The 13,704-nt window shown below is 45.9% G+C and overlaps 1 protein-coding gene across 1 annotated transcript in view; it reads right to left on the bottom strand.

Annotated features, from left to right (window-relative positions):
* PACS1 (phosphofurin acidic cluster sorting protein 1) overlaps nt 1-13,704 on the bottom strand; it is a gene marked incomplete at its 5' end in the record, with an annotated part of 139,826 nt that overhangs the window by 30,285 nt on the left and 95,837 nt on the right. Inside the window, one exon of the mRNA XM_082660889.1 lies at nt 8,144-8,231. Coding sequence (XP_082517015.1) covers nt 8,144-8,231 — 88 coding nt within the window. The remainder of the gene's footprint in view (nt 1-8,143; nt 8,232-13,704) is intronic.

Here is a 13,704-nt window from a genome sequence, read left to right as displayed (position 1 = left end):
TTCTCATTGCGGTGGCTTCTCTTGTTGCAAAGCACGGGCTCTAGGCACGTGGGCTTCAGTAGTTGTGGTACGTGGGCTCAGCAGTTGTGGCTCGCGGGCTCTAGAGTGCAGGCTCAGTAGTTGTGGCGCACGGGCTTAGTTGCTCCATGGCATGGGGGCTCTTCCCGGACCAGGGCTCGAACCCGTGTCCCCTGCATTGGCAGGTGGATTCTTAACCACTGTGCCACCAGGGAAGTCCCTCTTCGTGATTTCGACATGTGCGCTTTCCAATGTCCTGGCCCCTAAACCCCGTGGTTTCTCTCTCCCAGTGGTCTCGTCCTCACCCTTGTCTGAGCCCCTCCACCCACATGGTCACACTCTGGGCCTTATGGTTACCGATAATGACGGCCAAAGCCTCATCTCAGTGTCATGCACCCCACTCTCTGATCTCCACTTCCCAACTTTCCAGCTCACTCTCGCTTGTTTGTCAACAACAATAATCCCTTGAACCCCCCAGGCCTACGATCCACTGATCCCCCCACCATGTTTCACTCCTCCTCATGCCCGCTGTCCCCTCTTTCCTCCTCACTCAGCTTAAATGCCCCCGTCAGTCTGGACGAGCGGTCCCTGCACACGCCCTAGCGCCTCTGCCCGCTGCTGTTCTCTGCGCTCACTTGGTACATTACAACCCTGTACAAATCCAGCTGCCCCAGCTGAACATGCCTGTAGAGAATCATACAATCAGCTAACTGTTCTGACTTTGTTTTTTTTTTTTGCGGTACGCGGGCCTCTCACTGTTGTGGCTTCTCCCGTTGCGGAGCACAGGCTCCGGACGCGCAGGCTCAGCGGCCATGGCTCACGGGCCCAGCCGCTCCGCAGCATGTGGGATCTTCCTGGACCGGGGCACGAACCCGTGTCGCCTGCATCGGCAGGCGGACTCTCAACCACTGCGCCACCAGGGAAGCCCTAACTGTTCTGACTTTGACTTCATGACCCCAAACGTGACGTGGGCCTGCAGAGCTGCCTGGCGATCACTGCATTTTCCCCAGTCCGGGCACTTGCCCCTTCACTCCACGAGATGACCTCCCATTCTTCTTCACACCCCAACGCCTCCTCACCCCTTCCCTCATTCTAAGCGAATAACCTTGATTCCTACCTTGCCGAGAAAATGGAAGCAATAGGAAAAGAACGCCCACCACACTTAGCTCCTTGCCCAGTCCGTATGCCCACAGGTTCCTCCCCTCCGGTTACACGGACGGGCTCCCGGCCCCCACCCGATGTCAGCCGCTCCATCCCTCCATCCCTGCTCACGGACTCAGGGAGGCTCTTCTAACCATTCTCCCCTCTCCTATACAATCAACTTCCGTCTCTCTTCTGGATCATTTCCATTAGCAAACAGGCTAATGTTTTTTCTCTCATTAAAAAAAATATCCGCTCTTGTCTCCCTACGTGCCCTGCAGGCTGCCACCCCACATCTTACCTCCCCTTTATAGCAAACTCCTCAAGAGCTGTCTACATTTTTTTTTTTTTGTGGTACGTGGGCCTCTCACTGTTGTGGCCTCTCCCGTTGCGGAGCACCGGCTCCGGACGCGCAGGCTCAGCGGCCATGGCTCACGGGCCCAGCCGCTCTGTGGCATGTGGGATCTTCCCGGACCGGGGCAAGAACCCGCGTCCCCTGCATCGGCAGGAGACTCTCAACCACTGCGCCACCAGGGAAGCCCGAGCTGTCTACTTTGCTCTTGAAGACTTCTCTCATTGTCTCGTAACTCCGCCACGACTGCCATTGGCAGGGTCTCCGATAACCTCCATGAGGAGGACTCCTCTTCATTCGCCTCCAGCAACTCTCCCTTCATGTGGCCTCCTGGACACTCACTCTCCTGGATTTCCTCTCACCCTCAGCTGCTCTTTCCTGGTCTCCGTGTCAGGTCCTTCCTCTCCTCCCTGACATCCTAGTCTTGGGGAGCCTGTGGCCTCAATCCTTAGACCTGTTCTCTTCTCTGTAACGGCTTCCTCCACTCCTGGGCAGCTCATCCACCTTATGGTGTCAGATACGCTGATGATTCCCCAAACTGTTTCCCTCCCCCAGACCTGTCTCCTGAACTCCGAACTCACATATTCAGCTGTCTATTCACCGCCTCCCCTCGCATGTGTAACAGCCACCTCAAACACCATGTGATAGGCTGAATTTTGGATCCTTCCCCCCAAACCTGCCTTCCCCAGTCTTCCCCATCTCACTTAATGGCGTTTCCGCCCTTCTAGTCCCTGAGGCCGAAGCTCTGGTGCCGCCCTCATCTCCTGCCAGAATCACTGTCAGAGCCCCTTGGCTGGTCTTCTTGATTCCTCTTTCCCACCTACAGTCTGTCTTCCATAGCCAGAACGACCCCATCACCTCCCTGTTCAAAACCCTCCACTTCACACAGAACGAAAGCCAGAGACCTTGCCATAACTGCGCACACCCTTCCCCCACCTCTCTGACCTCATCTCCTCCTCTCACTCCCCTCCAGCCTCACTGCCGCCCCACCCCGTCTCCGCCCTGCCAGATGTAAGCCTGCCAGCACGTTCCTGCCTCAGGGCCTTGCCTTGGCTTCTCCCTCAGCCTGCAGAGTTCTTCCTCCCGATATTTGCACAGCTTCCTCCCTCACCTCCTTCAAAGTCTTTGCATGAAAGTCATCTTCTCAGTGAAGCCACCCCTGACCACCACATACGATTTGTAACTTCCTCCACCCCAGGGCATGGCATGCTCCATCCTCTTCACCGTATTTTATTTATTTGACATCCCCCGCCCCCCCCCGCCACCTCCCCCCCCACCCCGGGACATATCACCTTCCAACAGCAGCGGCCCTCACTATTTGAACTCTCACTATCCAAATATATGCTATAAATACCTGTAAACATTTCTATCCCAAACGCATTATCTGAATTGCAAACTTGTGAACATGAACTTGTGCATGCGGGGAACAGGAAGTAGCTGCGGTGCAGCCACAGGACCATGGCCAGCTCACGCGCTTCCGAAGCATGGCACAGTACTGTTCTCATCTTTGCCAACCTTCTCCAAAGATTTAGCCCTTCACGGGTCCCAGTATTTGCTTCTTCCAGGTGCCAGGCACTACCAACTTGAGTCCAATTTCAAAACTATCTGTTTTTAAAATAATTAATTAATTAATGTTTATTGTCTCTTTCCTTCCACTACAATGATTAATCTTAAACTTTTCAGTCTCAGGATCTTTTTACACTCTTAAAAATTACTGAGGACCCCAAATAGCTTTTGTTTATGTACATGTATCTTTCAATGTTTGCCACACTAGGAATTAAAACTGAGATATTGGGCTTCCCTGGTGGCGCAGTGGTTGAGAGTCTGCCTGCCGATGCAGGGGACACGGGTTCGTGCCCCGGTCCAGCAGGATACCACATGCTGCGGGGCGGCTGGGCCCGTGAGCCATGGCTGCTGAGCCTGCGCGTCCGGAGCCTGTGCTCCGCAACGGGGGGGGGGGGGGGGGGCACAACAGTGAGAGGCCCGCATAACGCAAAAAAACCAAAAAACTGAGATATTAAAAATATGTATTAATTCATTTAAAAATAACTGTAATGAACCTATTATGTGTTTACATAAAAATATTTTTATGAAAAATATCTTCTCTAAAGCAAAAACAATTTATTAAGAAGAGGGCATCGTTTTTTTATGTATATAACAGCTTTATTAGAATATAATTCAAATACTACACAATCTGCCCATTTAAAATGTGCAATTCAATGGCTTTTAGCATATTCAGAGTTGTGTAACCAGAAACACAATCAATTTTACAACATATTCACCACCCAAAAAAGGAACCCCATACTCATTAGCTGTCTGTCACTCTGCCAACCTTCCCATCCCTCTACCCCTAGGCAGCCACTAATTTAACTTTCTGACTCTATGGATTTGTCTATTCTGGACATTTCATAAAACGGAATCATATAACATGTGGTCTTTTGTGACTGGCTTCTTTCATTTAGTATGTTTTCAAGGTTCATCAATATTGTAGCATGAATGTACTTTATTCTTTCTTTAAAAAAAATTAATTAATTAGGTTGCATTGGGTCTTAGTTGCAGCATGTGAGCTCCTTAGTTGTGGCAGGCAGGCTTCTTAGTTGCGGCTCACGGCCTCCTTAGCTGTGGCATGAGAACTCTTAGTTGCTGCATGCATGTGGGACCTAGTTCCCGGACCAGGGATCGAACCCAGGCCCCCTGCACTGGGAGTGAGGAGTCTTAACCACTGCGCCCTCAGGGAAGTCCCTGTACTTTATTCTTTTTTATTGCCAAGTAATACTCCATTGTATGGATATATCACATTTTATTTATTCATTCATCAATTAATGGACTTGGGTTGCTTCCACTTTTCAGCCATTATGCTGCCATGAACATTTGTGTGCAAAGTTTTGTGTGGACATGTTTTCATCTCACTTGGGTAGTATTTATAGGAGTGGAACTGCTAGGTCATATGGTAACTCTGTGTTTAACCTTTTGAGGAACTGCCAGACTGTTTTCCACAGTGTCTGCACCACTGTACACACCTAACAGCTGTGTATGAGGCAGATGGTATACTTTTACACTTCTGTGAATCTCTTTGACATGTGGCTTAATAAAAGACAACCAGGTTCTCATACCTGTTTCTGTAACCAATCTGTTACAAAATATTGTTTTGGTTGAGTATATTAAAAAAATCCAGACTCAGAGAGATACGAAGTTAGAAAAAGGAAGAACATTTTAACAGCCTTTTCAAATAATGGTGGACTATTTTTCTTTGATAGTATACCAAAACTCTACAAGTGGTAGTCTCTTAAAGGTCAGTCGCAAAGTAGAGCCTGAAACCGTATCAATAAGGTTTTATAGTCTGTTATATATTAACATCCAGTCAATTAACAGAAAAAGGATATCACTGGAAAAACTGGGAAATTTGAATAAAGTCTGTAATTTAGTTAATAGTGTTGTACCAATGATAATTTCTTAGTTTTGATAAATACCATGGTTAAGAAAGATGTTAACACTGGGAGAAGCTGCGTGAGGGGTATATGGGAACTCTATGTACTACTCCTGCACCTCTTCTGTAAATTTAAAATTATTTTTAAACAAAAAGTAAAAAATAAAATCCAATCCATTGACCTGTTTTGTTCTTTGAATGGATCTTTACGCAGCACAATTTTGTGACCTCATGCATTGGTCATTTGGAAAATACTGGTTCACTGAGTTACGCGAATCTTTCAAATGTTACTCATTACACAATATAAAAAAATCACGACAGTTACTATCACTACAGACCTTTTTAGGAAAGTCTTCAAGAACTGGGAAGCTGGGACTTCCTGCTGGCGCAGTGGTTAAGAATCCGCCTGCCAGGGCAGGGGACACGGGTTCGAGCCCTGGTCCGGGGAGGTCCCACATGCCTCCAAGTAACTAAGCCCGTGCGCCACAACTACTGAGCCTGTGCTCTAGAGCCCATGAGCCACAACTATTGAGCCTGCGCTCTAGAGCCCATGAGCCACAACTACTGAGCCTGCGCTCTAGAGCCCGTGAGCCACAGTTCCTGAGCCCACGTGCCACAACTACTGAAGCCCATGTGCCTAAAGCCTGTGCTCTGCAACAAGAGAAGCCACCGCAATGAGAAGCCTGTGCACCGTAACGAAGAGTAGCCCCTGCTCGCTGCAACTAGAGAAAGCCCGCACAGCCACGAAGACCCAATGCCGCCAAAAATAAATAAATAATTAAATAAATAAATAAATAAATAAAAAGAACTGGGAAGCTGTTAAGCTTACAATGACAAAGACAAGTTTTCCAAAATTCTGGTTTTCACTTGAAAGCTCAAATGTCATTTATTACTGGCCCAAAATATTCTCAGTTGTTTCCCTCAAAGTGGGAAACTGTTCATTTTCTGAGCGGGCTTACTCTGTTCATTTTCAAGAAAGTACCTTCCAAATACCTGAGTCTGAATAACCAGTTTGTCTGTAAGCCCCTCTTTCAAGTACAAATGGTGTTCCATGAAAAAGCAGCTACTTCAACGCACAGCTCAGTTGTGTGAGGACTTGCCCTCGAGACAGCGGTAGCCTCCTCTGCGAAGCAGGAGCGCTGTATGCGCATTTCCGTTTCATCACACAGACTATTAAAAAGACGTGTATTCCAAGGTTGAGACAAAATAAATTAACAGTTTTTACTGCTTCTCCAAGGACATTCTTAAGCAAAACTGGCTTTTCCTCTCTTCCTTCTAGTTTGCGATGGTAGGCAATACAATGACTACTGACATCCTGATTTGCACTAAGGGCCAGCCAGCCATTTTACCAGTCATTGCTCTTGTAACTTCAATGCAAATGTCAACGTGGTGGAAAGGGCAAGTAAAGCCACAGTATTATCATGAAAACAGTTTGGATCTTACGTATCCCCTGAGACGGTCTTAGGGAGTCCAGGCTCTGCAGACCTCATTTTGAGAACTGCTGCTCTATCAGCACGTAAAGGGCCTTAAAGGCAGGGGTTTGGGTGTGTTTTGTTCACTGCTGAATCCCCTGTGCCTAGAACAATACTTGGCCTATAACAGGTGCTCAATAAATATTTATTAGATAAATGTGTAAATGAATAAATAAGTGACTGGATAAAGGAATGTGATAACATCTGTAATTACTTTCAGCTGCTTGGAAGTCAAGCAATAAAAAATTTAGGATATTTGTAGCTTTGGGGTATAATTTAAAATTGTACGGAATGCTAAATATTTAATCAGGAAATAAAAGGCATTATTTCTTTTGGCAAAGGCATTTAACTGCGGGGATGCAAAAGCAGCAAGGAACTTTCAAAACTGTACCAACAGTGTTTGCATTGGAAGGCAACTGCTTTTAGCTATGCAAATAACTCCTGAAAACTGGAACACTGCCCGTGACCTAGAAACAGGTGCGAAATCGGGAAAGGAGGAAAAGAACCGCAAGTTTCCACTCGCCCATCATGGTCCCACACTTGTTTTTTCGACCCACAGTGTCTGGAAACGTTTCACAGAATCGAGAGGAATTATGCACGAAGATGAACAGGGAGTCTGAATATAAGGGACACACAGGAAATCATAAGGAGTAATTAAAGTGTTTCAAGTTTTGAGAACTAAATTAACATAATGTATTTATCTCAGAAAGAGAACTGAGGACCTCGGCGTATGGTTCACATACTGCGAAAATGCTACAGACGTGGGTTTTAGTGAAGCCAAGAAACCGCTGCACAACAAACAGGTGAGCCAGTAATCAAACGTTCTGGTTACTAGTGAGTTTCCTTACAGCCCACTATTTTTCCATGAAATAGAACTCAGTAAATACACCATTCTTAAGCTGAAGGATTCCATCGTTTAGTGGTTCCAGAGGCACTTCAGACTCTCAGTAAGCTTTAGGGATCGTCATTAAAAGGGACTGATCGGTTAAGGAAGCCCTGGTGTCGGAGTTTAACGTCTACATACGTTACTGGCTCTCTGGTTTCTAGTCCCACTTCTGCCACCTGGTATCACCTGGCAACAGGTAAATTCCTTGACCTTTCTGGAGTTCAGTTTCTCCTGAAACTGAAATTCCAAATGCTTAGAATATGAATGTTTGTGAAATACTTTGGGTCCCCTGGAGTTACGGAGGTAATTTCAAGGAATTAAATGTGGGGATGACTCAGAAGACAAAACACCCCAGTAAATTTTAAACTGTCAAGTCTGAAATAATAACCTACAAGTTTCTTCCACCCTATAGAAAACTGCCAAAGCTGCTTCCCCAACCCATACATCTCCTTATACCCAGAAATCCCAGGAATAAGACCGAAACCTACACAAGCCACCCTAGTAACTTCTGAATTTCTAGCCACCCTAGTAACTTCTGAATTTCTAGATCCAGAAGCATGAACTTCTGGATCTTCATGCTAATCCTGTTAGACAGGCAGGGCAGGGAGAGCCACTTTTATCCTTCAGACAAAGAAACTAAGGTTTAAAGTGACTGAGTGCTTTAACTAAGATGCAGAACTGGGACCCAGTAGGTCGCAGGAGCTCAATCGTCTTCCCACTATTGCACCTACTTTGCTGAGTGAAGGACGAGAGAGCTGGTCCCCTACCAGCATCTCTGAAGCCCCGACAGTGGGCACAAGGTTATCTAGCTTCCTTGGGTCCTGAACAAACAATCCTGTTCAACTCACCTGTAGCTTCACAGCGATGACCACTGAGTTAAGGTCTTTGTCCATTTCTTTTAGCATGACAAGTTTCTTCAGGGTCAAGCTGAACAGCCTAGAAAAATTTTGAGAAAGAAGATCGAGTCAAATGTAAGGAACTTATGAGAAAAGTGACAGACAGTCTGTTGAGGAAATGCTGCTTTACCTAAAGGAAGAATGTTAGAATGCTGTATACTGTGTCTCCCATCAGTAAAACAGCATCCCTCTTATTTAACCTTTGTATTTGGTAAGTGTCAAAAAGGTACATTATTCCATGAATGTCTGTGGATGCCCCTTTATCTCCAGACAAAACCAAGATGTCTTTTCACTCCTAATATGTGGGAGCCGTTTCTGGGAGCGGGGAGTAGACCAGGGAGGGGCATCAGTGTTTATTTTGCTTGCCCAGTTCCAGTTCCACCTTATGTCTAAGCACACCTGAAACATTTACCGATGTAAATCTGTAGCAACAAAGAGAAAATCCACGCAAACAAAACAGAAACCATTTGGCAGGAAATGCTTTAAATGACCACAAATTCGATTTCAGCCAAACTTTGCTTCAAACATGCAGAAAATCTTCAGTGCCACAATGAGGAAGTTCCCCTTAATTAAAAGCAATGGGACTGTCCCTCATTCTGGAGTCTTGGCATCTCTAATGTGACTCGACCTTGGCCTCCCAAGGCAGGGCTACCCTGGGCTTCTAGCAGGAGCTGGGAGGGAAACTGCAGATGCTGCCTTTCTGCTTCTGGTTTGAGTGGTTCAAGTCCTTAAAACATCCTTCTCCCTGGTGAGGTTCTGGAGGATGGTTATAGGTGGGACGCTGCCGACCCGAGTCAGGTCCTGAGACCCCGACTTGGCCTGGGGCTCATTTTCCCCGTTTCCCATCGGTCTCACCTCTGGGCCTCCTCCTTACTCTCTAAGCTCCAGTCGCCCCGAATTCATTTCTGCTCCTCGCGTGCCCACTCTCTCACCTCTGGGCCTCCTTCCAAAGGGCAGGGCCCAGTACAGCTGCTCGGCAAATATTTGTTAATGAAGTTTAACACTTTCTTAAAACGGCCTCTAGCTAAAACCAGGTGAACAAGAATACATGTTGAAGAAATTCATGTAATTCATGAAAAAAGGGGGACAAATCCAGATCCACAGAACTGAATTCTAATTTTGAATTCACCCTCACCCCAAACACTTGCTAAGATCTGCTGACACGAAGCAAATAAAACTCTTTCTTTCCTTTTGCTTTAAGTCACAATCAAAATCAACTAAAAGAGAGCCTATCAAGTCTTTTCATATACATTATTTCATCCAGACCTCAAAAACATGACTGTGTGTGTGTGTGTATGTGTGTGTGTGTGTGTGTGTGTGTGTGTGTAGGGGGCGGGGTGGGGTGGGGCAGGGGTCACTGCTCTACCCGTATAACAGAAGAGGAAATAGATTCTTTTTTTTTTAATTTTATTTACTTTTGCCTGCGTTGGGTTTTCGTTGCTGCACGTGGACTTTTCTCTAGTTGTGGTGAGCGGGGGCTACTCTTCGGTGTGGTGCGTGGGCTTCTCATTGCGGTGGCCTCTCTAGTTGCGGAGCACGGGCTCTAGGCGCACGGGCTTCAGTAGTTGCCGCACACGGGCTCAGTAGTTGTGGCACATGGGCTTAGTTGCTCCACAGCATGTAGGAGCTTCCCAGACCAGGGATCGAACCCGTGTCCCCTGCACTGGCAGGCGGACTCTTAACCACTGCGCCACCAGGTTAGTCCTGGGAAACAGATTCTAAACAGAGTAGTGACTCAGCTAAATTCCCACAGCTAGTAAGTGACAGAGCTAGATTCTAACTCCAATCTCCCTGTGGTAGGCAAATAATATCTCCTAATCCTCAGAACCTGTAAACTTTTTACAGGGCCAAAGGGACTCCGCAGATGTGATTAAATTAAGGTGGAGAGATGATCCTGGATTATCTGGATGGGTCCACTAAAATCACAAGTCTTTATAAGAGGGAGGCAGGAGGGCCCAAGTCAGAGAGTGAGATGTGACCACGGAAGCAGAAGTCGGAGTGATGTGTGGCTGGCTCTGAAGATGGAAGAACCCCAGGGTCAGGGGCCAAGGAATACAGGCAGCCTCTAGAAGCTGGAAAAGGCAAGAAAACCGACGCTCCCTGGAGCCTCCAGAAGAAATGCAGCCTTGCCACCGCCTTGATTTTGGCCCAGTGAAACCCATTTTGGACTTCTGATCTCCAGAATTGTGAAAATAAACGTGTGTTTTGTTTTAAGCCACTAAGTCCATGGTCATTTGTTACAGCAGCTGTAGGAGCTAATACGCTTCTCCTCTTAAGACCTGAGGCCTCCACTACACAGCTGCCTCCTCAGCCAATGACTGGAGCTCCCACACCTGTGCTCCTAAAACACGCTCAGGTCTGTTAAACTGGAGTCACCACGGGTCATGCTCGCCGCCCCCTCTCCCCCGCCCACCAACAGCTACCCACAGCATCACTTGTTTCTCCTTTCCCTTCAGAGTAGAAACGTGCTGGCCCAAAAGGAACTCTGGTTCTGCCAACACCCAAGGGATTATTACATTTCACATAGTTGACTACTAAGAAATGTTACTAACTACACTGTTCAGCTGATTTTCAAGCCTTGTTGGAGAGGAAAGGGAAGGAACACAACTGGGACGAGCAAATGGAAAAGAATGGATATGCCCAATTTTGTTCCTCATCTAAGGCTGCCGATTACAAATGCTTCTGATAAGTTGGGTTTTCGTTTGTTTCCAAAGCACCTACAGACGGATGCGCTGGTGCTGAATAAACTCACTGCAAGAAAAAAAGAGTCACAGGAATAAACTGGGAACACGCGTGTTTCTTCCCCTCTGCTTGTGATCCTTCACCCTCTCACACATTCCACATGTTGAGAGAGCATCTCCTGTACGCCAGGCACTGGGTTAGCGGGAGTTTAGAGGACATGGTCCACAGCCTCATGGAGATTACACAGTCTGGTGGGGAAGACAAGCAACGACTTACACGACACTTCTTGTCCTCAGCTCTTCTATGCCCCATGAGGCTCTGGACCATCTTTCCTCTTACATAACATATAAAATATTGTAATAGGTAATATGGTGGAATTTTGTTAGGAGGGAAAAACACATCATATACCAATAAATATTTGGTGAATAAATAAACAAACCTTTAGGCCACAGCACCTCATGTCAAGAAGAAAGCCAACAATGATCTAGTACCTTAGGTAACAAAATAATAACAAGACTGGATGTGTTTAGTGTTTGCTCAGAAACTAGACATGCCACATTGATTTCCATACTATTGGCAATCAGTTCAACAGGTCTTTTTGTTTGTTTTTAATGGTATCACTCAAGGGGATGTGGGGACTTAAATGTATTCTGGTTCTTCAAAGCATAAGAAAATGTGACTCATTAAGCATCTACCATGTACCAGTTGCTTGAGATACATTTCACTATTTCATGTAAGTCTTACAATAATTCTAAGAAGTGGGGTACGCTACCTAGCTTACAGATAAGGATGTTGAGAAGGATTAAGAAACTTGCCCAAGGTCACACAAGAAAGTGGTTGAGCCAAGATGCAAACTTAGGTTTATCTTAGGTCAGAACCCAATTAAAATTAGTACAGGGGCACTTATTTGAAGGTAAGAAGAAATTACTTTAATTACAAGTAAATATTTCCAACAGATATCTTAATACAATAGAAAAACTCTGAGTAAATAAGACACATTTCTCCTTAAACCCACACTCACACAATACTGATTGAAACAGTCCCAGATATAGTTCTGAGGATGACTGAGTCTGGCAAGATGTTCCGACGGAGGTGTCTCAACAAGTAAGAGGCTGATTAGATGCTGATCCTAGGGTTTTTTGTTACTATATGTTTTATCGGTTGGGCACTTCATATGCAGTAAAAATACAGTACCCAAGGCCTGAAAGAAGAGTCCTTCCCTGACCATACTCCAGCTTTAATCAGTTTTTCTACAGCAGAAAATAACTTTACCCTAAAATCATAAAGACTGGTAATTCCAAGTGCTAGTGAAGATGTGGACTAACCAGAAGCCCCATACGTGGCTGGTAAGAGTGTAACGTCAGACAGGTATCTGAGAAACAACCCGGTAGCTTATTAGTAGATATTAAATACATGCCTATTCCTCTGCCCAGGTCCCAAGAGAAGCCGAGAAAAACGAGGGCACAGGCCACACAAAGACAGAATGTTCAGAGCAGCCCTAAACTGGAAACAGCCTAAGTGTCCACTAACAGGATGGACCAACGAATTGTGGCATACAAAGACGACAAGCTACTGATGCATGGGACAACATGGACAAACTTCAGAAACACTGTGCTAAGCTAAAAAAGGCAGACACAAAAGACTATATGATTCCACTCATACGAAGTTCAAGGATAGGTAAGACCAATGCATGGCGATAGGAGCCAGTTTAGTAACTGAGGCAGGTGGAGACATTGACTGGAAAGGGTCATAAGGGAACCCTTTGGGGGTGACTGAGACACCCACGACGGTGGCCACGTGGATATTCACACCTGCAAAAATCCACAGAGCTGCTTTATGTTCAAGGCCCAGGCACCACACTGTACACAAACTACACATCAAAAAAAAGACTTTTAAGACCAGAATGAAGGCTTTAGAGTCAGACATAACCTGGTCTGAATTACAGTTCTGTCATATTACTCTGTCAGTCATCCATCAGCCTATGCTGAGCTAGTCACTGTTCCAGTCACTTGTGATGCATCAGTAAACAAAACAGACAAAATTCTTGTCATGGAATTTATATTCTAGAGGAAAAAACTGTCAATAACAATAAACATAATTATTAAATAAATTACATAGTATGTTAGATTGTGTTAAAATAGAGCTAGGTGAGGGGGATTGTGAGTGTGAGGCAGAGGAGGGCAGGGAGCGTTGTAATTCTAAGTAAGGTGGTCAGGGTAGGCCTCACTGAGAAGTTCTAGATTAAGGGAAAGAAGCGCAAAGGAGCACACCTGGTCTGTTTGAGAAATATTAAGGCCAGTGGAGCTGAAGCAGAGGGAACAAGGGTGACAGTGGTATGGGACAAGGTCAAACACATGCATTGTGGGTAGTGGAGCCATACCAGCTATGCAAAGCTTTGTAAACCACAGTAAGGATCTGGTTCTCACTCTGCAAGACATGGGGAGCCACTGGCTTTAAGTGAGAGAGACATGACCTGTTTTACATTTCAATAGGATTCTTTTAGCTGTTCTATTAGGACAGAATGGAGGGAAGCCAAGGGAAAAGGGGAAAAGGTTGAGAGTTTAAAAGCCACTGCAGTAGTGCAAGCAACAGACGGCAGAGGTTTGGAGGGTAGGGGCAGTGGGGGCGGTGAAAAGTGGTTTGAATTCTGGATATATTGTTGAAAATACAGGCTTTGGGGCCTGAACATCTGGAAAGATGGGGTTATCATTAACTGAGATGGGGAAAGCTCTGGGCAAGGCTGGTTTTGGGAGTTTAAGATTGAGAGTTCAATTTTGGACGTTTTAAATTTGAGATGTCTAGTAGAGATGTTGAGCAGAGAGTTAAGGTAC

This window comes from Grampus griseus (genome assembly GCF_964374135.1).
Source record: "Grampus griseus genome assembly, chromosome: 8".
NCBI classification, from domain to species: domain Eukaryota; kingdom Metazoa; phylum Chordata; class Mammalia; order Artiodactyla; family Delphinidae; genus Grampus; species Grampus griseus.
This window is presented reverse-complemented; position numbering and strand designations above follow the sequence as displayed.